This window comes from Sorex fumeus, unplaced genomic scaffold, assembly GCF_029834395.1.
Source record: "Sorex fumeus unplaced genomic scaffold, SorFum_2.1 ptg000022l, whole genome shotgun sequence".
NCBI classification, from domain to species: Eukaryota; Metazoa; Chordata; class Mammalia; order Eulipotyphla; family Soricidae; genus Sorex; species Sorex fumeus.
This window is the reverse complement of record NW_026606079.1, coordinates 2,368,843-2,395,300: the sequence shown is the minus strand read 5'-3', so window position 1 is coordinate 2,395,300 and position 26,458 is coordinate 2,368,843. Positions and strand designations below refer to the sequence as shown.

The 26,458-nt window shown below is 45.4% G+C and overlaps 1 protein-coding gene and 1 pseudogene across 9 annotated transcripts in view; one reads left to right on the top strand and one right to left on the bottom strand.

Moving 5' to 3' along the window:
• MARK3 (microtubule affinity regulating kinase 3) overlaps positions 1-25,714 on the bottom strand; it is a 95,997-nt gene extending 70,283 nt beyond the window's left edge. For 6 of the 9 annotated variants that reach the window (XM_056113747.1, XM_056113748.1, XM_056113751.1 and 3 more), the window contains exons 1-3: positions 25,522-25,713; positions 17,119-17,310; positions 1,413-1,466 (exon numbers count right to left, since the gene is read on the bottom strand). In XM_056113747.1, the coding sequence (XP_055969722.1) occupies positions 1,413-1,466; positions 17,119-17,310; positions 25,522-25,572 (297 nt within the window). In that variant the 5' untranslated portion in view covers positions 25,573-25,713. Of the gene's footprint in view, positions 1-1,412; positions 1,467-17,118; positions 17,311-25,521 lie in introns of all 9 variants that reach the window. The other 3 variants (XM_056113749.1, XM_056113755.1, XM_056113753.1) reach the window with 2 other exon arrangements.
• Positions 10,498-10,595, top strand: LOC130023277 (uncharacterized; annotated as a pseudogene).
• Positions 25,715-26,458: the final 744 nt, after the last annotated feature.

Sequence of the window (26,458 nt, the reverse complement as noted above, 5' to 3'; positions counted from 1 at the left end):
GGTGCCAGAGAGGCTCTAAAGCGGCCCCAGGCCAACTATGTGGTGCCAGGGATCTAACCAGGGACAGCAGCATGGAAGGTAAGGTAGCTCGCAGTCCTTCCTTGTTTGGGCTTTTTGTTTCTGGACCACACCCAGCTGTGATCAGGGAACACTCCTGGCTTTGTGCTCCAGGAACACTCCTGGCATGGCTTTAGGACCCTTTCTGGTACCAGGGTTATATTTACATTATGGACCAGAGTTAGAACAGGAATTACAAAAATATATACAGCATAAAATATGCAAAAAGAAATATATGTATATGTCTGAGGCAGAGGGGTGTCAAACCAGGCAGTGCTCAGGGCCAAGTCCTGGCTCTGCGCTCAGGAATTATCTCTGGCCCACTGTACTACTGCTCCAAAACCACATATATATTTTAATGTTAGTTCACAAGGGCCGCTAGTCCATGGGGCAATCAGGATCACCTTCACACACTTATGACACCAGTGATTAAGTTCAGGAATTCCCATTTTCCGAATGCTCTTGAGTCAGAGGCATTTTCCTGGCCTTACTTGCAGGGATTCACAAAGAGTGGGACAGTCCTGATCACCTCAGCAAAGCAGGAAGAACCTAGGTTCAAATTTATAATCTTGCACTTACACAAGCACTTTAAGCCACAGAGCCATCTTCTGGGACTTTGCTTTATTGTATAAAAAACATTGGAAAAAAAAAGTAGTTCAGGGGTCAAAGCAATAAATAGAACAGTGGGTAGGGCACCTGTTTTGCATTCAACTGTCCAGGGTTCAATCCCTGGAAATCCATATGGTGTCTTGATCCCTGACAGGAGTGGTCCTTGGGCCCAGAGTCAAGGGTAAGCTCTGAGCACTGCTGTGTGTATGGCCCCAAAACAGAGCCAAAACCAAAAACAACCCCAAAGTAATGGGTCAGGGAACAGCAACAGGCGAAGCACATGCTTTGCATATGGAAGGCCTGCTCAATTTCCAGCAGCACCAAAGGTCCGTCTCCCCCTGCCCCACCCCAAACTACCAGCAGCAGCCCCTGAACACCAAGGCAGGAATACCACCCAAAACACAGTCAGGTGTGACCCAAAGCCAAAGGAAAAAAAACGTCAAGATACCCTAAATAACAAATCAGCATTAATGAAAATCATTTTTTAAACACTGTGTAATAGAGGCCCACAGCAATAGTACAGCAGGTAGGGGGTTGCCTTGAATGCCACCAACACCAACACAGGTTCGATCCCACCATCCCATATGGTCCCAAGAACCGCCACATGCGATTCCTGAGTGCAGGGCAAGGAATAATGTCTAAGTATTACCAGGAATGGACCACTTCCCCCTACCCCTCCCAGACACCAAACCAAAAAAACCTTTAAACAAGTAAATAAATAAATCTGTATAACAGACCAGTCTTACCTTTTGAAGACTTGTTGGATTCAACTGAGTTTTGTCAATTATTTTTATTGCAACCTAGGGAAAAAATAAGTATTTGTGAATTTTAAGTATTTAATAATCATAACCTAATATTAGTTTTATAAATATCCAGTGTCTGAAAAAGTACATGTCAAAACCTAAAGACCAATTAGTTAAAATATTTTATAAATTTTACTATAAAAAATAAGAACTCTGGGGCTGGAGAGATAGTACAGCAAGTAGGACACTTGCTTGCACACAGCCCACCCGTGGTTGACCCCCCGCCCCCCGTACTTCATATGGTCCCCTGAGCACCGCCAGAAGTCAGCCCTGAGCAGAGCCAGAAGGAAGCTGTGAGTAACCTAAGGTACTCAGGAAATCTCCAAACCAAAATAACAATAAAACACAACAAATGAAATAGGAAATTCATGTAAATAAGTACACAACCATAACATTTTATATTTAATGCATACAGACAGGAGAAAAGAAATCTCCACAGAGTGGGAGAGAAAAAAATCAGCACAACACTCATCGTATGAAACTACTGAATACCAAAATCTAAGGGTCGGTCATGACACAGTGTCTAGAGACGGATGAATAAGCCTGATGTGGCAAACATAAATGGAATGTTACTCAGCCTGAAAAAGAACAGCAATTTGTACATGCCACAACATGGAAGTTATGCTCAGTGAAAAAAAACATAAGTCACAGTAAGACAAATACTGTATGATTTCACTCTTGAGGTATACAAAATAGCTTTTAAAAAAAATCTAAAGGGGGGCTGGAGCGATAGCACAGCGGGTAGGGTGTTTGCCTTGCATGCAGCCAACCTAGGTTCAATTCCCAGCATCCCAGATGGTCCCCCAAGCACCACCAGGAGTAATTCCTGAGTGCAGAGCCAGGAGTAACCCCTGTGCATTGCTGGGTGTGACCCAAAAAGCAAAGAAATGATAATAATCTAAAGAGAAAGTAGAATAGTGGCTGTTAGGACTGGGAGGAAACAGCAGAGGGAGTTTCTGCTGAATGGTGGAAAACTTGCAGTTTGGAAGCATGAGTAGTCTATACAACCTAGTACAAGGTTGTGATACATTAAATATGTAATACACATAATAATAAAGATGCTAAATTTTTATTTGCAAAGGTGATCTCTGAACAACAAATCTGATCAAGTTTAAAATGCATAGATTTGGGGCTGGAGCAATAGCACAGAGGGTAGGGTGTTTGCCTTGCATGTGGCCGACCCGGTTTCAATTCCCAGCATCCATATGGTCCCCCAAGCACTGCCAGGAGTGATTCCTGAGTGCAGAGCCAGGAGTAACCCCTGAGCATCGGCTGGGTATGGCCCAAAAAAGAAAAAAAAAAAGCACAGATCTATTTATATGTGGATTTTCTTTCTTCTTTTTTTGGTTTGTTTTTGAGTCACATCTGACTGTACTCAGGGATCACTTCTTGTTCTGTACTAAGGAATCACTCCTGGTGGGGCTCATAGGAACATATGGGATGCCAGAGATCGAACCTGTGTTGGCATGTGCAAGGCAAGCGCACTCACCACTATACTATCTCTCTTATCGCTAATGTGAATTTCCTTATAAACAGACCCAAGAGTCAGGGATTTAGCTCAGTGGTAGAATATTTACCTTACGTGTGTGAGAACCTGGGTTCAATCACAATAACTATGTATATTTATTTATACATTTATATATTTATATGCACAAATATATAACTAAACTCATGTTTAATAACTGTATGTTTATATATACTTAAGTAAAGTAAAGTAAAGGCCCTCCCGTTGATCATCGATTTGCTCGAGCGGGCCCAGTAACGTCTCCATTGGAGACTATGTCTATATATTCTATGTACATACATACGTGTGTGTGTGTGTGTATGTGTATAGTATGTGTGAACTGGGAGATATCAAAATGGCCAGACCCTAATAGGTCAGAAGAGAGAAGGTATGGTTTCCCAAACTGAGTGGCCGCTAACGAGACCACCAGATCAGCTCCCTCTCTATATCCCAAACATCCACATCCTGGCACCTTGTACTGAACTTTCATCAGGGCAGCCTAGCTACTTCAACCACATTAGGCCAATAATTGACTAACCCATTTCCAATCAACATTCCCTCAAAGACCCACAAACAATAGCAAGAAACAACAGACCGTAATCACAGAGTAACAGTAAGTTCAGGTCAAAGAACACATTCCGTCAATCAGCACAAGAGATTCCACACAGTTACACAGAAACACCACACTGGAAGGGAATAAGAGACTACCACCCGTTGAGTTTCCCAGAGTCATACCTTGCAGTGGTGGGGATGTCAATAGTGTATTGGACAAAAAACACTTCCAGACTACCACAGGCACCATGGGGGAAAAGTACAGAACTCCAACACAGAAGTGGACAAATATTGGAACCCTGAAGTCTCAACCAGGAATATCCACCTATATAATCTCTTTGAAAAAGTTTTCAAAAAGGAAATGTTGAAGATGTTTAATGAGCTCAAAGAAACAATGGAATGGACAGCCAGTAAAATACAGGCAGTCATGAGAGCAGAAAACTGCATTTCAGAAAAGTCAGAATTAAAATTTTGATAGGTGAACTTAAAAACTCAATGGTAGTTCTCAACAGTAAATTAACAGCAGCTGAGGACAGAAGCAGTGAGCTCCAAGATGAGATGCAGAAAACCTCCAGGCAAGAGTAGAAGATAGAAGAATACCTTTAAAATAAATGAGCAGCGGACAAGAGAACTTGGAATGAAATCAGGAGGAACAACACATGAATCATCCAAGTTCTGGAAGGACAGGAAGACAACCCCAAAGAAGTAGTAACACTCAAAGACATTATTTCTGAAAAGATCCCAGAGCTGGAGAGTGCATGCATCCAGATCCAGGAAGCCAGTTAAGAGACCCAAGGGTACCAGTTAAAGAGACCTAAATAAAACACTCCAAGACATATCCTAAACAGAATGATGAAAACCAGACAAGAGAAACAGAACTGGAAGCAACAAGATAAAGAAGGAAGTTACATACAAAGGATTATCCCTATGATCTACAGCAGACCTATTAAATGAGACCCTCCAGTCCAACACAATGGTGGGAGACAGTAAAATAACGCAAAAGAGAGGCTAGAGCAATAACAAGCAAGTAGGGGTTTTTGCCTTGAATGCAGCAGACTGGGAATCAATCCCCAGCATTCCATTTGGTCCCTGGAGCACTACCCAGAGTAATTCCTGAGTGGAGGGCAAGGAATAAGCCCTAAGCATCAGTCGGTGTGGCCCAAAAGCAAAACAAGAACAAAAATATGTTTAAGCCCTCAATGAAATGAACACTTCAACAAGAATACTTTACCCAGCCAGACTCTCATTCTGATCTAAAGGAACAATACACAATTTCATCGATCAACAACAGCTCAAGAACTTCATAGACTTGAAACTGCCATTAAAAGAACTGAAGGGAAAAAAAAAAGAAAACAAACAATGGGATTCAATCTGTACAAAATGTGGCAAATAAAGTGATTCTGGACAGAGAAAAGAAAAAAAAAGAACTGAAGGGGGCTGGAGGGACAGTACAGCAGGTAGAGCATTTGCCAAAAATCAAGAGGATAGAAACAGTATCAACTATCTTCTCAGACCATGATGCAATGAAAATAGAAGTTAGTCACAAACAGAAATGGAGAATTAAATCAAACACCTGAAAATTAAACAGCTCACAACTGAACAACTAGTGGGTCACAGAGAATATCAACAAAGAACTCAAAAGATTCCCAGAAACAAAAGAAAATGAGGACAGGAGCTATCAAAAGTTGTGGGACACAGCAAATGCAATTTTAAGAGGAAAGTTTATAGCTCTGCAAGAATTCATCAGGAAGGAAAGGCCCATATAAATACTGCAGTGCTTAAGAAATTGGAAAATTACCCAAAAAAGTCCAAAGCAGACAAGAAAAATAGTAAAACTTAAGAGCAGAAATTAAGAACTGGAATTTTAAAAAAATGGGGTGTTTGTCTAACACACAGCTGACCAAGTTCAATACCTGACATCTCTTATGGTTCCCTAATCACAACCAAGAGAAATTCCCAAGTGCAGAACCAGGAATAAACCCTAAGTATCACTGGGTATGACCCAAATGCAAAAAAAAAAAAAAAAAATTCCAAAATATTAATGAAACCAACAGCTGGTTCTTGGAAAAACTAAATAAGATCACCACTAGCAAGACTTACAAAGAGAACTTTAACAAACAGAAATGAAGCAGGGGTGGAGTGAAGGGGTCGCAGAGTGATAGTACTGCAGGCAGGGCACTTGCCTTGCATGAGGCCAACCTGGCTTTGATCCCCAGCATCCTATATGGTACCGAGCACCACCAGAAGTGATTCCTGAGTGCCGAGCCAAAAATAAGCCTGAGCAATGTTGGGTGTGGCCAAAAATTCAGGAAGGAAGGAAGGGAGGGGGGTAGGGAGAGAGGAAGAGAGAGACATCACAACAGACAGGATAGAAACTCAAAGGATTAACCTGATACCAAAAGCAGACTAAGACGCTGCCAAAAAAAAAAAAAAAAAAAACCAGAGAATTACAGGCTGATATCCTTGATGAATAAAATGCAAAGATTCTCAACAAAATTCTAGCATATAGACTCCAAATTCATCAAAAAGATCACACATCATGACCAAGTAGGATTCATTCGGGGATGCAAGGACAGTTTAACATATATGTCAGTCAACATAACACACCATATCAATAAAAGAAAAAGTAAAAACCATATAACCATATCAATTGATGCAGAGAAAGAATCTGACAAGATCAAGGACCCATTCATGATAAAAAATTTTTCAACAAAATGGGAATTGAAGAAACTTTCCCCAATATAGTCAAAGCCATTTACTACAAGTCCACAGCATTCATTATACTCTATGGCTCAATGGGAGGAACTAAAATCCTTCCAAGGTCAGGCACAAGACAAGGTTGCCCACTCTCACCACTTCTATTCAATAGAGTACTGAAAGTACTTGCCGTTAACAATTAAGCAAGATGGGGTTGGAGTGATAGCACAGCAGGCAGGGCGCTTGCCTTGCACACAGCCGACCTGGGTTCGATTCCCAGCATCCCATATGGTCCCCCGAGTATCGCCAGGAGTAATTCCTGAGTGCAGAGCCAGGAGTAACCCCTGAGCATCACCGAGTATGACCCAAAATGAAAAAAACAAAACAAAACAATCAAAAAATAATTAAGCAAGAAAAATATATTAAGGGCATCCATATAGGAAAGGAAGAAGTCAAGTTATCACTATTTACAGATGACATGATACTTTATTTGGAAAGCCCTCAAGACTACCAACAACAACAACAAAAACAACAACAACAAAAGCAACAGATTTTTAGTCCTAGAGCACTATCACGAGTCACTTCTGAGCACAGTCAGAGATACAACCCTTTTGCAAGCCAAACCTCCCCCTCAAAAATATATAATGAAAAATGGGTTAAGTACCTGTGCCTGACATACACGAAGGGCCCAGGAGCCCTGTGATTGCCAAGGGGGGTTCCGAAAGCCCTCAGCCCCCAGGGCCAGGCAGCCCCCTCCAGTTACAAGATCTCACAAATCACAATCACAAATCATCCTGTTAATCGTCGATTGCCTCGAGCAGGCCCCAGTAACGTCTCCTTCATCCCATCTCAATCCTCGTACTTTCCACACTTTTCTACCTGCTCTCTCCTACTCACTGAGATTTCCTGTGGGGAAAGGGATCTGCGATTCTTGCTGTCTACTGGAGCAGAAGCAAGACACATTTTTGTCTTTTGCTTTAAATGTGACAGCACATGAAATACGGCGATAAGTAAAATAAAATATGGGTTAAAAAAAGAAACAATAGATTCGCATAGTCAAGTTGCAGGCTACAAAATAAACACACTAACGTCCATGGTTTTCCTATATGCAAACAACGAAATAGGAGAGAGCGATACTGTTTTTTAACTTTTTTATTGAATGACTGTGATAGACCCTCCCAAAGCTGTTTATGATTGGACTTCAGTTACACAGTATTCCAACACCCACCCCTCCACCAGTGTACATTTCCCAGCACCAATGTCCACAGGATCCCTCCCATCCTGCCCCCCACCCCCTGCCTGCCTCTATGGCAGCAGGAGAGAGTGGTATTAAGGAAACATTCCCATTCACAACTGGGAATAATCAAGTACCTCAAAATCCGCTTAACTAAAAAGATAAAAGATCTATACAAAGAAAAATACAAAACACTATAAGAAATTCAAGAGGAAAGGAGGAAATGGAAACATTTCCCAGCTCATGGATTGGGAGGATTAATACCATTATATGGCAATGCTCCCCCCAAAACATTGTACAGATTCAATGCAATCCCTATAATGATACCCATGACATCTTTTCTTCTCCCTCCTTCCCTCCCTTCCTTCTCAACTGAATCACCGTGAGATGCACATTACAGGGCTATTCAAGACAGAGTTTCAGACATACAATGTTCCAACACCCATCCCTCCACCAGTGTACATTTCCCACCACCAATGTCCCCAGTGTCCCTCTCACCAATGCAACCCCACCACTACTCATGACGTTTTTCAAAGAAATAGATCAAACACACCTGAAATTCATAAAGAACAATAACCACAAACCCTCCACCCCAACATAGCTAAAACAATCCTTGGGAAAAAGAGGGGAACCATCACTTTCCTCAACTTCAAGCTATACTACGAAGTGGTACAGTATAAAACATATTTGGAATAAATAAACACTGAGCATCGCCGGGTATGACCCAAAAAAGCAAATAAATAACATTTATTTAAAATTTAAAAACAGGTGAAAGAACTGTCCCTGCTAATTGTGATGTGCAGTTCTGGGAAATGCCAAGTACTCATCCAAATGCAGGAAGCAAGAAGTGGAAAACTACAAAACAGGCATAAAGAGAATTCACACACTTTTCACCAACCCCCTTCTGTAAACACCGACTTGATGGGCTGGAACAACAGTACAGCGGGTAGGGCATTTGTCTTTCCATGGGTCCAACCTGGGTTTAACAGCCGGCACCCCACAGGTTCCCCCAATATCCACCAGGAGTGAGCTCTGAGAAGCATGGGGTATAGTCCAAAAACAAAAGCAAAAAAAACACCCACTGAACAATATTCCCTATGCGCAACGTCCCCATCAATTTGCTACTGGTGAAAAGACACTCATTTCCTGCTTATGGCAGAGGTTCAAGCATCCACAACTACTGAAAATGCAGGTCAAAAAAGATCCCTAGGGGGCCAGAGCAATAAGTACAGCTGGTAGTATGTTTGCCTTGCATACAAGTTTTGTATAAAGGAGGCCTAGTGTTTACTCCTGGTACCAGGTTCAATCCCCAGCATCTAATATGGTTCTCTGAGCACGCCCCAGCAGCAATTTCTGCAGAACCAGGAGTAACCCCCCAAAAATCCAACAGATTATTTGAGACACAGTAGATTGGAACAGTTGCCTGCCGAGGCTGCCATAACAAAAAAGGCATAAGTATACCTTGCCCAGACAATAACACCAACAACAAAGGAGGAGAAAACCTAAAACTAAGTAACATTTATTCTTAACATAATAAATTTTGTTTCAGAGCTACAGCCAGTGGTGCTGGTAAGCAATTCGGTATCAGGGTTAAACACTAGGCCTCCTTTATACAAAACCTGAGCTCCACACTTTTGCTCTATCCTCTTAATTCATTATATTCTTAATTACATTACTCTTGATTCATTTTAAAAGGCAAGTTATGACAGATATATAGGCCTTATGCCCCCTTGGAGAAACAAATTTTCTCTCTTGGACACATCTCTCGCCCCATTCCAATTTCTCTAAGTAAATTTCTCTTACTAAATCAATTTTGCAGGGCTGGAGAGGTAGCACAGCAGGTAGGGCGTTTGCCTTGCACGTGGCCAACCCGGGTTCGATTCCCAGCATCCCATATGGTCCCCTGAGCACCGCCAGGAGTAACTTCTAAATGCAGAGCCAGGAGTAACCCCTGTGCATCGCCAGGTGTGACCCAAAAAAGCAATCAATCAATCAATAAAACCATTATGCTTCTCTAAAAAAAAAATTAAAAAATATGGTACACGGGGGGCTGGATATACAGCAGGTAGGGCATTTGCCTTGCACGCAGCCAACTCGGGTTCGATTCCCAGCATCCCATATACCCCCCCCCCCAACACCACCAGGAGTAATTTCTGAGTGCAGAACCAGGAGTAACTCCTGAGCATTCCTGGGTGTGACCCAACAAGCAAAAAAAAAAAAAAAAAAAGAATGAAAGTGGGGCTGGAGTGATAGTACAGCAGGGGTAAGGTAGGGTATCTGCCTTGCAAAGAGACAAGGCAGGTTAGATCCCCGGCATCCCATATGGTCCCCTAAGCACTTCCAGGCCTAATTCTTGACTGCAGAGCCAGGAGTAACCCCTGAGAACCACTGACATCAGACTATGTCACTGCCATCCCATTGTTCACGGAATTGCTCGAGCAGGCGCCAATAATGTCTCCATTCGTCCCAGCCCTGAGATTTTAGCAGCCTCTCCTTACTCATCCTTCCCAATGGTGCCGTATTGGAGGCTCTTTCGGGGTCAGGGGAATGTGAACCGTTATTGTTACTGTTTCTGGCATATCAAATTCATTATAGGGAGCTTGCCAGGCTCTGCCGTATAGGCGGAATACTCTCGGTAGCTTGCCGAGCTCTCCGAGAGGGATGGAGAATGTATATAAGAGAATACAAGCAAGTATAATAAAACCAAACACATGTGTGCTGCTTTAGGTACATCAGTGGGCTAGAGTATAAGAGGTCACGCGGCCGTGCACTTCCAGGAGCTTTGTTTTAGAGTCCCTGGTGTGACTCAAAAATAAAAATTAAAAGGAAAAAAAGAATGAAAGTGGCCTAAAATTGGTGACCATTTACAAACAGAAGGTAAAACAGCAGGCGTTTATAACAGGGACTGGAAAAAGAGTACAGCAGACAGGGCATTTACTGAGTTCAACCCAGGTTCGATTCCCGGCATCCCACATGGTCCACAGATCCCACCAGGAGTGATTCCTTGGTGCAAAGCCAGGAGCAAACCCTAAACATCACTATGTGTGGCCCAAAAAGAAAAGATTGGAAGATACAGAAAAGATCAGCACAGCCCTGTCTCAAGGATGACAGGCAAATTTGTGAAGTGTCCTATATATAATTTTTCAAAAATTGGTCAATGGTAGGGCTAGAGAGATAATACAACAGATAAGGCCTAATACATACCCAACCAGGTTTGATCCCCAGCATGCATATGGGTCCCCTGAGCAATGCCAGAAGCAATTCTGGAGCACAGAGCCAGAAGTAACCCTGATCACAGCCAGATGTGACCCAATAATTTTGGAAAACAAACTACTGGGGGCTTGTGACCCAAGAATTTTGAAAATCGAATTATTGGGGGCTGGAGCAATAGCACAGCAGGTAGGGCATTTGCCTTGTGCACGGCTGACCTGGGTTCAATTCCCAGAATCCCATATGGTCCCCTGAGCACCGCCGGGAGTAACTCCTGAGTGCAAGAGCTAGGAATAAGCCCTGTGCATCACCGGGTGTGACCCAAAAACCCCTCACCAAAATTAGATTATTAAATGGTAGATTTTGTTTTTCATATTTTACAACATGGGGAGGGTGTGCAGACCCAGCAGTGCTCAGAGATTACTCCTGGAAGTGCTGGAGGACCATATATGATGTCAAGGATTGAACCTGGGTCAGCAAAGTATGCACCTTAATTACTGTATTACTGCTACAGCCCCCACAATATTTTTTGTATTCTCACTATGAGGGCCGGAGCAGGTGCAGCAGGTAGGGCATTTGCCTTGCACGCAGCTGAAATGGGTTTGATCCCTGGCATCCCATATGATCCCCCAAGCACCTCCAGGAGTAATTCCTGAGTGCAGAGCCAGGAGTAACCCCTGAGCATCACTGGGTGTAACCCAAAAAGCAAAAAATAAAATAAAATAAGATCTCATTATGTGATATTTCACAACTTAATTTGTAGAAATAAAGGTTTTCTGCTGCACACTATAAATACTCTATTTGAATTAAAAAAAACACTGATCAAGTCTATGATTTTCAGTTATGTCTGCAATTATCTCCCCAGCCTGCAAAGTTGCTATTTTTTAATGGAGGTATTTTAACAGTTACCATGTCAGGATAAGAATTCCAGAAGAAAGACTTTTAAGTAGTAAAATGAGACAATTCTTTAAAACCGAAACCTCCATATTAAAGGGCTTGAGAATCTGTCCAAAGGTTAGAGCCTTCATGCAGTGAAGCACCAGTTTGATCTCAAGCACCACACTCAGGTGGTTGATCCCCCAAATACCAGCTTGAGTGATCCCTGAGCATAGAGCCAGAATAAACCCTGAGCACCACCAGGTGTGGCTCCAAAAAAAAAAAATAAATAAACAAAAAGCTTTTAGCAAAGAAAAAGTGAAAAAGACAAAATACTTTTTTTTTAATTTTTATTAGTGAAACACCATGAGGTACAGTTGTAGACTTAGAAATTTTTGTGCTTGGGTTTCAGTTACACAATGATCGCATACCCATCCCTCCACCAGTGCCCATTCTCCACCACCAATGATCCCAGCATCCCTCCCAACCCCCCCTTGACAAAATACTTCAAGGCCAGTGCTGTGTCTCAGTGGTAGAGCATATGCCTCACATAAAAGTGGCCCAAAGTTAAATCCCTGGCACTACAAGAACAGAAAAAAAAAGAAAGAAAAATAGTCACTTACAATGCCATGTTCTAATCAGTTTCTTGTGGCACGATGATTCCCCAGGCTAGGGGTGGGCTTTTCCACACCAATAAGGAGTTCTCAAAACACAAGTAGGAGTCTGAAAACTCAGCTCAGTTTAACTCAGTCTTGGCACAGAGAAAAGCCTCTGACATGGGGGAAGAGCACCCTCTCCAAAACTGCTCTCCACTGAAAAGCAGGGCCTAATTCCACGTGGTACCTGGGCTCCTTACCAACTGACCACAAACGGAAGGGTCCCAGGACTCCCCAATATTACCTCTGCTGCAACTTGATTTAGATCAAAGGGCCTCAAGAAAGACTGCCAGGGTTCCAGGAATTTACTAGGGGCCAAAGAACTCAGCAAGACTGTAAAGAAGCTAACATCCCCACTTATTTCAAAGGAGAAAGTAACTCAAAACAGCCAGATTAGGAGATGTGCAGGGCAGGTTGGGGGGAAAGGGCAAAGTTTCCAGGTTCTCCCTAACTTTCTCCCCCAAATCTTCACGTTCACTAACCAAGAGCTCTCTGCAAAGCCCCTCCTTTAGATTTTTTTAAGGCATGACACACATTTCTATCAAAAACAGATTCAGTGGCCAGAGCAATTGTACAGCAAATAGGGCACCTGCTTGCCTTGAAAGCAGTTAATCCCGGATCGATCCCTGGCACCTCACATGACCCACAAAACAAAAATAGCCCCACCATGAGTAATACCTGCCTGAACAAACAGCCAAGAGCAAGCCCTGGGCAGCACCAGTATAGCCCAAAAATTTAACAAACAAAATCAAAACAGATTTAACCTTCCGTAACAATGAAATCAGCATTCAACTCTCCTCTTGCCCAAGTTCAGGGAACAGGATTTTCAACACTCTTAATCATGTCTTCCATGGCAACCAGCCTACTGCATCCCTAAGTGTTTCCCTAAGTCACCTCAGCAATATAACAAGAGACACCTTTATTACTCAACACTTTTCCAAGGATTCTGGTTCTGTTTTGCAGTGCCAGGGATTAAACCCAAGACCTCACACAACCAAAGCAAGAGTTCTACCACTACTCTACAGCCCCAGTCCTTCCAAAGCCTTTAAAATCAGTGAACTAGGAGCTGTAGATTAGAGGCTGATGAGAAATTCTGATCATCTGAATGACCAAATATGTATCTTTCTCCTACCCTTCCCACTCATCCTTACTCTACAATTCCAATATTCACCTGAGTTTATCCCACTTTAATCTGTAATCCTTCAATATAGTCCTTCAAGGATGACCAATAACCTCAGCATGCTTCGTGAGCGAAAGGCTGGGGTTATACCCAACATAAAACCAAAAATCAGAACTGCTACCCCAGTGTTTTAAATCAATCTTCTTCCACTCTCATTTCACAAGTGTGTCAAACATATTTAGTAAACCACTGCAAATGTCATGCCTGCATGTCAATTACTGAACAGAAGAAAATAAAGAACAAGTGAAGGATAGCAGGAAGTGGCCTCCAAGGCCTCTGAGCACCATCTAAAAGACCCCCAAAATAATAAGAAAAAATTACATGTATGTTATTTTTTATTTTATTATATGCTGGGGATGGAACTACTATTGAACACATACCACAACCCCTCTTCATATCAGAAAATAAGATCATCAAGAATACCCTCTGGCATCAGACTTGCCTTGCACACAACTGATCCCAATTTAATTCCTAGCACCCCAAATGCTACCCTGAGCACCATCAGGAGTGATTCCTGACCACAGAACCAGGAGAATGCCCTAAGCGCCAGTGGATGGACCAAAAACCCATAAATAACCCCAACAACAAAAACCAATAGTCTCACCTAAGTACCAAGTGACAGATCCAAGTTCTGTAGTTCATAAGGTATGAGATACCTGTGAGGTTATGAAAATAAAGGAGAAAAAAAAACCCTTGGGGCTGGAGCAATAGCACAGTGGGTTGGGCATTTGCCTTGAACGCGGCCAACCCGGGTTCGATTCCCAGCATCCCATATGGTCCCCTGAGCACTGCCAGGGGTAATTCCTGAGTGCAGAGCCAGGAGTAACCCCTGTTCATCGCCAGGTGTGACCCAAAAAAAGCAAAAAAAAAAAAAACCTGAAAAAACCCTGTAGTAAAGAAGCAGACTATTTCATGGAGCTGAAAAGATAGTATAGCAGATAAGGCATTAGACCTGCACCAGGGTTCTCCCATCCCCAGCATAGCCCTGAGGCACAAGCAGGTAGGGCCCAAAACAGAGACTATTTCAGAAGCTAAAACCTTCAACTGTACATATCAATGGATAGGGTGCCTGTCTTGCTAGCACCAACACAGGGGCCTTCCATATGGACTGCAAGTTGAGAGCAAAACCAGGAGTAAGCCCTGAGCACCACAAGTGTAGCCCCAAAATGAAAACAAACACACTGAAAAAGAGCTGATCAAAAAGAAGATAGCAGATGGGCGGGCTGGAAGGAGTGGCAGGAGGGAACTTGGGGACATTGGTGGTAGGAAATATATACTGGTGAAGGGCTGGATATTGTAACACTGTATGACTGAAACATGAACAACTTTGTAACTGTAGATCTCACTGTGATTCATTGAAAAATACATATTTTTATTTCAAAAAGCAGATGGAACTGACACCCCCAAGTCCAAAGAAAATATGGGTTAGATGATTCATAACAATTAGAGAAACAGGTAGCACTAACATTAAAGATGAATTCTGTGAATTTGTATTTATACAAAAACATATATATGTACACAAACCATTATATATCTACATGAAATACACATAGTAAAGACATTATTACATCTGGATCTGACTGTGAATCTTAAGGACTGAAAACTTAAAAATCAACTTGGCCTCCTATATGGCCCCCTGAGCACCGGCAGGAGTAATTTCTGAGTGCAGAGCCAGGAAATCCCTGAGCATTGCTCAAAAAGCCTATATAGAGAGAATAAACATATAGATCTACTATATATTCATAAATCTAAAAACATAGATCTATAAACATTCATATATATATAATAGTAGATCATAATCTTCAAACACTTGAAACAACTCAAACGTCCTTCAAGAAGGAGTGACTAAAAACTCTAGTAGAACCATACAAGGAATAAACTTGAAGACAAAAAGAAGCGGGGGCCGGAGCAATAGTACAGTGGGTAGGGCGTTTGCCTTGCACTCGGCTGACCCAGGTTGATCCCCAAGCATCCCATATTGTCGCCCCAGCACCACCATGAGCAATTCCCGAGTGCAGAATCAGGAGTAACCCCCGAGCATCACTGGGTGTGACCCAAAAAAACAATTAAATAAAAGGAGCAAATGTGGTTTATATACATGATGGAATACTATGCAATTATAAGAGAAATTCATGCAATTTTCTGCAATATGGATAAAACTGGAAGATACCAGGTCAAATGAAGCCAGAAGGACAATACACAGGAGGACCTCATGTATAAGTGTCATACAGAAAAACTGGACAAGGGAATGCAGTTTTTGATAGGGGGATGTCTAGATCATTCTTGGCCCCAGAGTGTAGGGAGAAGAGCAGATAGGAAAAGAAACTAAGAGGGGAAGAAGAGACAGACATGAAGTAACAAGTATCAAGCGTCAAAGGGGATTCAAGTACATCAGTGGTATAAAATAATGGTATTGCTAAACATCCAAACCAAACAGTCAACAACACTGAAAACAAGAGATTCAAACTTCAACAACCAAAATTAAAACTTGCCTATCAAGGGGGCCAGAGCAAAAGTACAGCAGGTAGAGCGTTTGCCTTGCACATGGCCGACCCAGGTTCAATCCCCAGCATCCCATATAGTCCCCTGAGCACCGCCAGGAGCAATTCCCGAGAGCAGAATCAGGAGTAACTCCTGAGCACCACTGGGTGTGACCCAAAAAAACCAAAATAAATAAATTAAAAATAAAACAAAACTGCCTACTAAGGTGGGAGGCTGGGAATTGAGAGGTATGGGGTAGGGGCATAATAGAATAGAACCTGGGAACTATGGTGAAGGGAAGAAGATTCTGGGAGTGGGACTGGTGCTGGAACATAAAATGTATAAAAAAAATCAAAAGACTAACTTTGTAAATTGTGGTGCTTTGGTAAAATTTAAATATATACATACACACATACTTTTTTTTAAAATCCAGAGACTGGAGAGATAGTACAGAAAGCAGGGTACTTGCCATACACATGGCCAACCTGGACTTAATCCCCAGCAACCCAAATGATCCCAAATCCACCAGAAATGACCCTTGAATGCACAGCCAGGAGCAGGTCCTGAGCACTACAGGGTGTGGCCCAAAAACAAAAAAAGCAAAAAAAAAGACAAGGCTTCTTACAAAAGAAAAATGTACTCTACCATTGAACTACATCCACAGCCAACAATATACATTTTATAGGCAAAAGACTAAACACTCTAATATTCATAGCATTTAAAATAGAAAACAAGAACATCCACACTATATATATACATACATATGTATATATCATATCTCTCTCACACACACAAAGTTCTGTAATATCTATGATTGGAGAGAGCTCAATGAGCTGAGCTTGAGCACATGTTTTTTATTCAGGAGGCCTGGGTTTGATCCCCAGCACCTTTTGGTCCTGGAGCTCTTCCAAGAGCGATCCCTGAGCCTCGGAGGGTCAGTAGTACCCCCCAGCACACCTGATATGGGCCCCATAACAAAAAATAAGTCTTTGGGGGCCAGGGTGATAGTACAGTGGGTAGAGCCTTTGCCTTGCACGCAGGTGACCCAGGTTTGATCCCCAGCATCCTATATGGTTCCCCAAGCAATGCCAGGAGTAATTCCTAAGCGCAGAGCCAAGACTAACCCCTGAGCATGGCCAGGTATGACCCAAAATGCCAAAAAATTTTTAAAAAAGTCTAATTAGCTTAGAAATAAATACTATTTCCAACATTAGAAAGAACAAGAGTTGTAAGAGAAATCAAATGTAATTCGTATTTACCTCTCTGCCTGTAAGAATGTGTCGTGCCAATTTCACTTTTGCAAAATTCCCCTTGCCGATTGTTTTCAACAGTCTGTAGTTTCCGATGTGGGGCTGTTCATCTGCACAGGAAGCTATAGAGTTTCTACACCGAGCCCCAGAGCGCCCAGTTCGAGAGGTAACTTCTTGCCGCCCATCTCCATGTGAAGTGTGCTAAAACATAGAGAGACAGAGAAATGAGAGAACACATAGTACTTGCCAAGTTTTAAGAGCTGTTTTCTTGCAGACACAAAAACTACTGCTTAAATTTTAGTCCAAACACATCCTAGCAGTTTATTTTCTTATTTGGAGTTTGGCCCAGACCCAATGATGCTCAGGAATTGCACAGGGGCAGCACTGGGGGACCAAAAGCAGCGATGGAGATTAAACCCAGGTTGGCTGCACGCAAGGCAAGCGCCATGCCCACTATACTATCACTCTGGCCCAACTAGAATTTGCTGGGGTCAGAGCCATAGTACAGTGGGCAGGGCAGTTGCTTGGACTCGGCCGACCGGGTTCAATCACCAGACTCCCATATGGTCCCCCCGAGCACTGCCAGGAGTAATTCCTGAGTGCAGAGTCAGGAATAACCCCTAAGCACCACCAGGTAAGACCCAAAAGGCAAAAAAATAAAGACAGGGCAAATTCATGAAAGAAATGAGAATACTGAGAAGAAAAATACCACGTATAAGAGATCTGTGGCCACATCACTAGTGAGAAATCCAAAGAGAATTTGAATTCCTAATTTCTTTCTACACAATGCAGTTAACAATAATTCAGGGGCTGGAGTGATAGCACAGCAGGTAGGGCGTTTGCCTTGCACGGCAGCTGACCCAGGTTCAATTCCCAGCATCCCATATGGTCCTGAACACCGCCAGGAGTAATTCCTGAGTGCATGTGCCAGGAGTAACCCCTGTGCATCGCCGGGTGTGACCCAGAAAGAAAGAAAAAATAATAATAATTCAAAATAACATGATAAAACAAAGACTTGGTAACCCGTAACTGTTGACTAAATGGATAAGGTACTCACTATGCTCTATATAAAGATAAAATAAATCACATAGGCCTTAAATAATAAGTACAAAGGTAGCAGAGTTACAGCAGATGTGTAGGATTCTTTTTGTTTGTGGGCCACACCCACCAATGCCCAGGGTTACTCCTGGCTCTACACTCATCCCTAAGGTGTATACAATTCTTTATGAACAACCATCCAGCTAACTGGTGCTTCCTCCTTCCCCACAGTTGCTCGGGATGCCACACCTCCTGTTTACCCCTGTGAGGACTACCAATTCTACTCCAGAAAGTTTCACACTCACAGCCCTCCACTTATAACCCCCTTTATCCATTTTTTTTCTCAATCTTGGAAAAAATTACCTCCTTTTTCTTGCTTTCTCTTTCCAAATATGGTCTTTTTTAAATACCTGATTATAGCTGAGACTTGAAAAAAATAAATAAATTTTAAAAAACCACTACTTTGTCATACATTAGTATGAGGAAACAAACACATATTCGAAAGTAAAAGAATCTGGGGGCTGGAGCAATAGCACGCGGGTAGGACGTCTGCCTTGCACGCGGCCGACCCGGGTTTGATTCCCAGCTCCCCATATGACCCCCTGAGTACCACCAGGAGTGATTCCTGAGTGCAGAGCCAGGAGTAACCCCTGTGCATCGCCGGGTATGACCCAAAAAGCAAAATAAATAAATGAACAAATAAAGTAAAAGAATCTGTGACCTGTGCCACCACTGGCTGAGATGAACCAAGGAGCTGGGGAGCCTGCTTTGCATGCAAGAAGCCTCAGTTCAATATCCGGTACCACATGGTCCCTAAAGCACCACTGGGTGTGGTCCAAAACTTTTTAAAGTATCTTTTATTTAAAAAGTCAAGTCAGGAGTCACAGCAATAATTCAGCAGGTAGGGTGTTTGCCTTACACAGAGCCGACAGGATTTGATCCCTAGCATCCTACATGGTCTGAGTCCCGCCAGGACTCAGCACAGAGCCAGGAATAAGCCCTGAGCACCACCAGGCATTGCCTAAAAACAAACACAAAGTAAATTTGGGAACAGAGTGGAGTACAGTAGATAAGGATATTTGCCTTCCATGGCAGACCTGACTCCAATCCAGGCATGCTGTATAGTCTGCCGAGCCCCCCAGGAATCATCCTGAATAAGGGACCAGGAGTAAGCCCTGAGCACTGCCAGGAGTGACTCAAAAAACACCACCAAAAAAATGACAAAAAAAGTAAAACCTTGGGTGCCAGTATAGCGTGAAAGGCACTGCCTGGCACAGAGTTGACCCAGGTTCACTTTCTAGCACGCCATGTGTTCCTTTGAGACAGACAAGGTGGGATCCCTAAGCGTGAAGCCAAGAGTAACACCTGAGCACCACTGGGTGTCACTCCAAAAAATATATATATATATATTTTTAAACCAAATATTAAAAAAAAAGTCTTAAAGCGAAAGAGATAGCACAGGAGGCAAGACACTTGCAGCAGACACAAATTTGAATCCCCAACACCATATATGGTCCCCTGAGCACAGAGCAAGGAAAAAACCCTGAACATTGCCAAATGTGGGCCCCCAAAATAACTAAAGTCTTGGAGTTGGAGCTAGAGAGATTACACAGTGGTCAGGTTACATGCTTTACATGATAAGGACCCCAGTTCAACCTCTAGTACCATATGGTCCTTGCTGCAGAGTGTAATGTGGTGAGCCCCAAGCACCACTGAAGTTAAGCACTAGTGGTCCCCAGCATCGTATCTTCAGTTCCTAGCTGGACCTGAACCATCTCATCCAGTTGTCCAATTACCCAGAGTAGTCCCTGACCCCCTGAGCACTGCTTAGGAAGCCCCTTTCATGCCTCCAAAGAAACATTAGAAGTCCTGGGGCCAGAGAGACAGTATAGCAAGTAAGGTGCTTGCCTTGACTGTGGTTGACGTGGGTTCATGCCCGGCATCTCATATGGTCCCCAAGTACTACCAGGAGCGATCCCTGAGCACACAGCCAGGAATAACCTTAAGCATAGCCTGGTGTGGCCCAAAATCAAAAACGAAAAAACCGGATAGGAGGAGGGTGGAAAAATTAGGCAAGACAACACCTGGAGATCCACTACATAAGAGCATAAAAATGAGAAAGAATGACAAGAGGCTAAGGATCATGACAAAAAGGTAAAGGAGAGCAACACATGGAAGGCTTAACCCTTGTTAGAGCCAAGCCTACCTTACCCCTACAACACCAACCCGATCTTATCAATGAGATACCTGGGGTACAAAGAACTTAATGCTGGGTCAGATTATAGACTCCAATAGTCACTATCACAGTGGCTTGAAAACATGACCCCAAGTCTTCAATATACCACGTTACGGTTCATGTCTCTTCCACTCAAATATGTGCGTGTGAATGATAGCTTCGAGAAAAAAGAAGTGCTACTACTATGCGACTTCTGTTCTTTGTTTTTGGTTTTTGTGGTGTTTGGTTTTTAGAGATTTGTTTTGTTTTCTTTTGTTTATAGTTTTTGGACCACACCCAGAGATGCTCAGGGATTACTGTGGCTATGTTCAGGAATTACTCCTTGTGGTGCTCAGGGAACCAGATTGAGATGCCAGGGATAGAATGCAGGTTGGCCAAATGCAAGGCAAGTGCCCTACCCGCTGTATTATCGCTCCTGCCCCTACTACTTGACTTCTGTGGCTACTAAAGGCAGGCAAAACTCTGTCTTGTTTGATGGAACACCAAACCACCTCATAAAAAAGTACTATCACACTGAGGCCTCCATGCCAGAGGGGTCAGTGTAGTCACTGATCATGAGTCCAGTGGTGAGCCAGGGAGGGATGTAGATTAGCACTGCTTTGCATGTGAGGCCCTGGGTACAATTCCGGGCAACTGCAAAAAGAGAAAATAACTTATGGTGTGAAAGGAAAGAGCTCAGGCTAGTAACTATGCTCTGCATGCAGGAGACCAGGATTTGACCCCCAGCACCATTTGGTCACCTAAGCACCCCCCGGAGCACCCCCCAAGAGCATCCCCAGGAACAATCCCTTAACACTACTGGTGTGCCCTCCCAAATAATCTCCAGCAGAGGATACCTTCCCCTGCCCCAGAACTGCCAACTCTAGTACACAGCTCTTGAAGCTCAAGAGCACTCAGGAAGGGCCTTAGTGGGTGCCAAGCATCACCAAGGTGGCCGTGGTGGTTCCTGGCATCGCAGAGTCCAAACAGCTTTGTATCCCAGGGTCTAGCACTGAACCATCTGGCCCTAGTATCTCTACAAGTAGCTCCTGGGCCCCACTAAGCACTGCTTTGAAGCCTCCCCCACACCCAAACTCCCTGCCCTCAAAAAGAAAAAAAAAGAATAGGAATAGAAGAGCAAAGTTGGAACACATTACCATAGTGTGGAAAGGTTCTTTATCATTGAATATCTTTACCATCTAGATAAAAGGTAAAGGTAAAGGCCCTCCCGTTGATCATCGATTTGCTCGAGCGGGCCCAGTAACGTCTCCATTGGAGACTTTGTTGTTACTGTGTCTGGCATATCGAATACTCCCGGTAGCTTGCCGGGCTCTCCGAGAGGGGCGGAGGAATCGAACTCGGGTCGGCCATGTTGGCTGCGTGCAAGGCAAACGCCCTACCGCTGTGCTATCGCTCCAGCCCATCATCTAGATGACAATCTTATTTTAAGAAAACAAACTACTTCAACCATCCACTAGTAAAGATAATACCTGCCTATGGAGATACCAAGGCAGTCCTAGAATGGCAAAAGCTAAGCAAGGGAAAACTGATAAGCAAAGAGGTAAGATAGTATGTGAAAAAAAATGTCATCAAAAACACCTCAACGGCCTTCAACAACAAAATGTGCTTGCCCCAGTTTAAGCTATCCTCTGGACAGAGAAAGCGTTTTAAATCTAAGTGCAGAAGGCTGGGTTGAGAACTGATTCCAGGCCTACTCCTCTCCAAGATTCTCATTCTAGAATGGATTACAGTCAATCAAGCCATAAGGAATCTGATAATGGGGATAGAAAGATAGCTCAACAGGCTAGCACATGGTTTGCATGCAGTAGGCTGAGGTTTGAACCCTGGAAAAGCATGAAATCCCCGAGAACCACCCTTGAGCACAAGTGTGGGTACAACCCACAAAAAAAAGGTGTGTGTGAGGGGGGTTGGAACTGAATAGACAGTATAGCAGGTTGGGTGTTTGCCTTGCATGAAGCTGACAGTTCAATCTGTCACCCCTTATGATGCCCTGAGTCCATCAGGAGTGATCCCTGACCACGGAACCAAGAGTAAACCCTGAGCACAGCATAGCCTAAAAAAAAGAAGAGGATTTAATGCCCATGATCAGAGGCCAGGGAAGAGGCTCAAAGGACTGGAGTGCATGCTTTGCCCAAGGGAGCATGGGTTCAATTCCCGGCACCACATGGTCTTCCAAAGCAACACTGAAGTGACCCCAAGCACCAAGCTGGGTGTAGCCCTAAAAACCACTAAATATGGTCCTGAATCAAAACAAAACAAAAATGTCCGTAATCAAACCCCACAGTATTTCGAGGGGCCCACACCTGGTGGTGGGACTCACGGCTACTTAAAGCACCATGCTTCAAGGGAGATGGGAAAGGAAAGGAAAAGAAAGAAAAAAAAAGCCATGCTTCAGGGTTGCTTCCTTGTAATGATGAGGGGGAACCATAAGGTGCCAGGGATCAAATCCAGGGCTCCCCATGGAAAGGTTGCATTTCATTCTTTTGACCCATCTCTCCTCCCAAAACCCACAATATTTAAAACTCAAACCCAAAACCACCTGCCCAACTATAAACAATACAAACAATAAACCTTTGGCTTCACTCAAACTTCAACTCTGAACACCGAAGTCTCATTTAACCCATAGAAATAATGCTACCTAATCACCTAAAATTATATTAAGCTAACCAGGGCTAAGCAGTTCAGTGCCTATAGTGCTCAACAACACTATGACTGAAGAAAAATTAAAACAACATCCCAAAAGAAACTCCCTTTTTCCAGAGTCAACTACTGCCCCTCCAACTACTTTGCATAGACAGGTGATCTCCACAATCCCCTTATAACTACTTTCATACCTCCTCCAAGCACATTCTTTAAGTTCCTCACTAAGATATTTGTTAGAACTGGGAGATTCCCAGAAAAGAGATTTGTTTTATCCTTCAGGTTTAAATTTTAAATAGATTAGGAATCAGTGAGATAACTCAATGAGCTGAGCACATGCTTGGCATGCAGGACTGAGTTCAATCTCCTGCACTACAAGGTTCCCTAAGCACCACCAGATATGGCACCAAGAACAAAATAATAACGTTCTGTTGCCTTTAAAACATCTATGGGGGGGGACCATCTATTAGGGGACAGAGTGATAGTACAGCAGGATAGTACACCCATTCGGTCCCAGAATCATCCTAAAAAAAAAAAAAGAATAAATCCGGAGGATGAAAGTGGCCCCAAAAACAAACAAACAAAACATCTTCCTGGGAGCATAATAAAGTGGGTAGGGCGCTTGCCCTGGGGTGCGGGCGCACCCCAGTTTGATCCCTGGCACCTGGTGCTGTCCCCTAAGCACCACCAAAAGTGATTCCTAAGTGCAGAGGCAAGAGTAACTCCTGAGCACCACTGCGTGTGGGTCAAAAACCAAAAACAAACAATTGTAAATGCAATAATGTGTTACAAATCTGAGTTTTAAGCCAAAAATTCCATAGCCCATAAAAATATCCTATGACGCCATGAAAACAAAGGCATATCCCATTTCAACAATGCAACATTAGAGAGGGAAGACAGCTCAATGGGATGGAGAGCCGGTTTTGCATGGGGGGAGGCCCAGGTTCTCTCCTCAGCACGTGCTACCCAGCACCACCAGGAGCAACTCCTGATCACAGCCAAAAATAAAATAGGATAAAAGTAGTCATTTCTAGTAACAAATAAAATTACATTGTAATACATTAACTTCCACAGAGAGCAAGAAAAATATCAATTTAGAGTAAATCCTTTACTATCTTAATTCTACTATGTCAGTTTTTAGCTTCATCTTATTTACAAAGTATGGAGCTCCGTCTCTAGGTCAGTTTAAGATTTTTGCTTCTGTGAGTGAAAAAGTCAATGAAAAAAGCTCAGGGCCAGAGCAACAGTGCGGCAGATAGGGCACTTGCCATGCACACTGCCTACCTGGGTTGGATCCCCAGTACCCCATTTAGTCCTCTCAGCACTGTAAGGTGTGGCTCAAAATTATCAAAAAAAAAAGTCAACTTGGCCAAGGACGGATGGATGCAACTTAGTAGTAATGCCTTACATTGGTGAAAAAGGGTTGAGTCCCTGCCCAATGACAGAAGTAACAGCAAATCCCCGCCAGAGCTATACTGCAGCAGGTAGGGCGTTATGCTCCCCAAGTCAGCCAGGAGGGAGCCCTAAGCACAGAGCCAGAAGCAAGCCCTAACGAAGCACTGCCGAGTGGGGCCCCAAAACCAAATAACGACCACAATGGCAAATCAACTCACATCTGCTTGTCCAACTCGAGGGACATTAGTTAGGATGCGGTTCCCCACTGCCTGGCTTGCGGCTCAGTGGTAGACAACATACTACTGTGTGTGGCTCTGGGTTTGATCCCCCAGCACCACCAACCACCCCCAAATTAACTTCGGAAATAGGTTCTCCAACATCCCTGCAAGGATCAGGATACAGCCCAAAGGGCCGGAGCACCGGCTTTTCCACGCGGGCACCTGGGCGCAATCCCCAGCACCACATGATCCCTTGAATGATCCCTTGAGCAGGGCCAGGAAGGGGCCACAAACAATGCACATCTGAAAAAGGCGTGGGAAAGGGGTTTCCCGAGTCCTCCGCGGCCGTGGGAGAGACATCCGTCTGGGGGGGGGCGACCCTCCGGACCCCACTGGGGCGTTTCCGGGCAGGTCCACACCGACAGGCGCCACCATCTGATACCCCAGCGGGCGGGCGAGAGGCGTTCGGGAGAAGAAAAAGCAGCATCTGAGACCACTAGGCCGGACTCCCGGCAGCAGGCATTTTCCTGGCCAGGAATGACCTCGGGACCCTCCGAAGCGAGAGGCCGGCGGGGGAGATGCCGAGCGTCCGTTCCCCGAAACTGGGAAGCCGGGCAGGGATGGAGAGCCTCTGGCCACGCACCTCCGGGGGCTGGTGGGCCGAAGCGGGGGCCCCGCGGGGTCCCCCCGCCGCCCCCGGCCCCGCCCCGCCCGCCGGGCCCGTCCCCGGCCGGCCAAGTTCAAAGGCGAGCCCGGCGGCGGCGGCGGCGGCGGGCGGCGCGGCCCGGGGGTGGGGCCCGCGCGGACCCCGGCGGCCCCAGCACCGACTTCCGGGCGGGGACGCGACGCCGGCCCCGGGGGTCCCCGCGCGCCGCGGCCACTCACGTTCTCGGTGTCCCGCTCGTTCACCGTGGGCAGCGGGGTCCGCGTGGACATCTTACTTCACTCCGCGTCGCCCCCCACACGCGAAACCCGGCAGCGGGCAGGGCGGCTCCCCTCCCCCTCGGCGTCTAGATGCCGGCCCCGGCCCGGGCCGTCCCCCGGCGGGGCCCGGGGCTCATGCTCGCCGGGGAGCCCCGCGGCGGCGGCTCGACCCCCGCGCGCCCGGACCCTCCTGGCCGCCGCGGCCGCCGCTCCCGCCCGCCGCGCCGCGGACCTCAACGCCCGGGCCTCCACGCAGCGCCGCCGGCGGCCCCTGAGGAGGAGGCGGAGGAGGTGCGCGAGGCGCCGGAGCAGACTGGCCGCGGCGGGCTGCGGGCGCCGACCATGGAGCGGGCTGCGGAAGCGGCGCGGGCGCCCGGCGGCTCGTCCACCCCCCGGCTCACTCGGCACCGCGGCTCCCGCCCGCTCGCCCCCGCCGCCGCTGGCCGGCACCGCCGAGCCTCACAGACCCAAGATGGCCGCCCCTCGACTTCCGCCGCCGCCTCCGGGGGCCGGAAGTGACGCCGCCGCCGCTCCCGGCGCCCGGCCAATCAGAGCGGCCCCCGGGAGCCGGCCTCGCCGCTGTTGCTAGGGGCGACTTGACACCGGCCCGGTCCAGGGGGCGGCGCCCGCCGCGGCCTCGGGGCGGCGGAGTCGGTGGGCAGCGGCGGGTGCGCTGGGGCCGATCCGCGCGGACTCTGCGGAAAAGTCCGGCGAGGGGCCGACGTCGCGGCCTGAACCCGTTTCTCGGTTGAGACGGCGCTGACGGGGCTGCCGGGGCGCTTGCTGTGGGCCACCGCCGAGGTCGTATCCCGGGCACCGCGGAGCGCCTGCATCAGAACCGGGGGTCCGGGACGGAGTGAGAACGGACCAGGCTGAGCACCTGCTGGGCCCGCGAGAG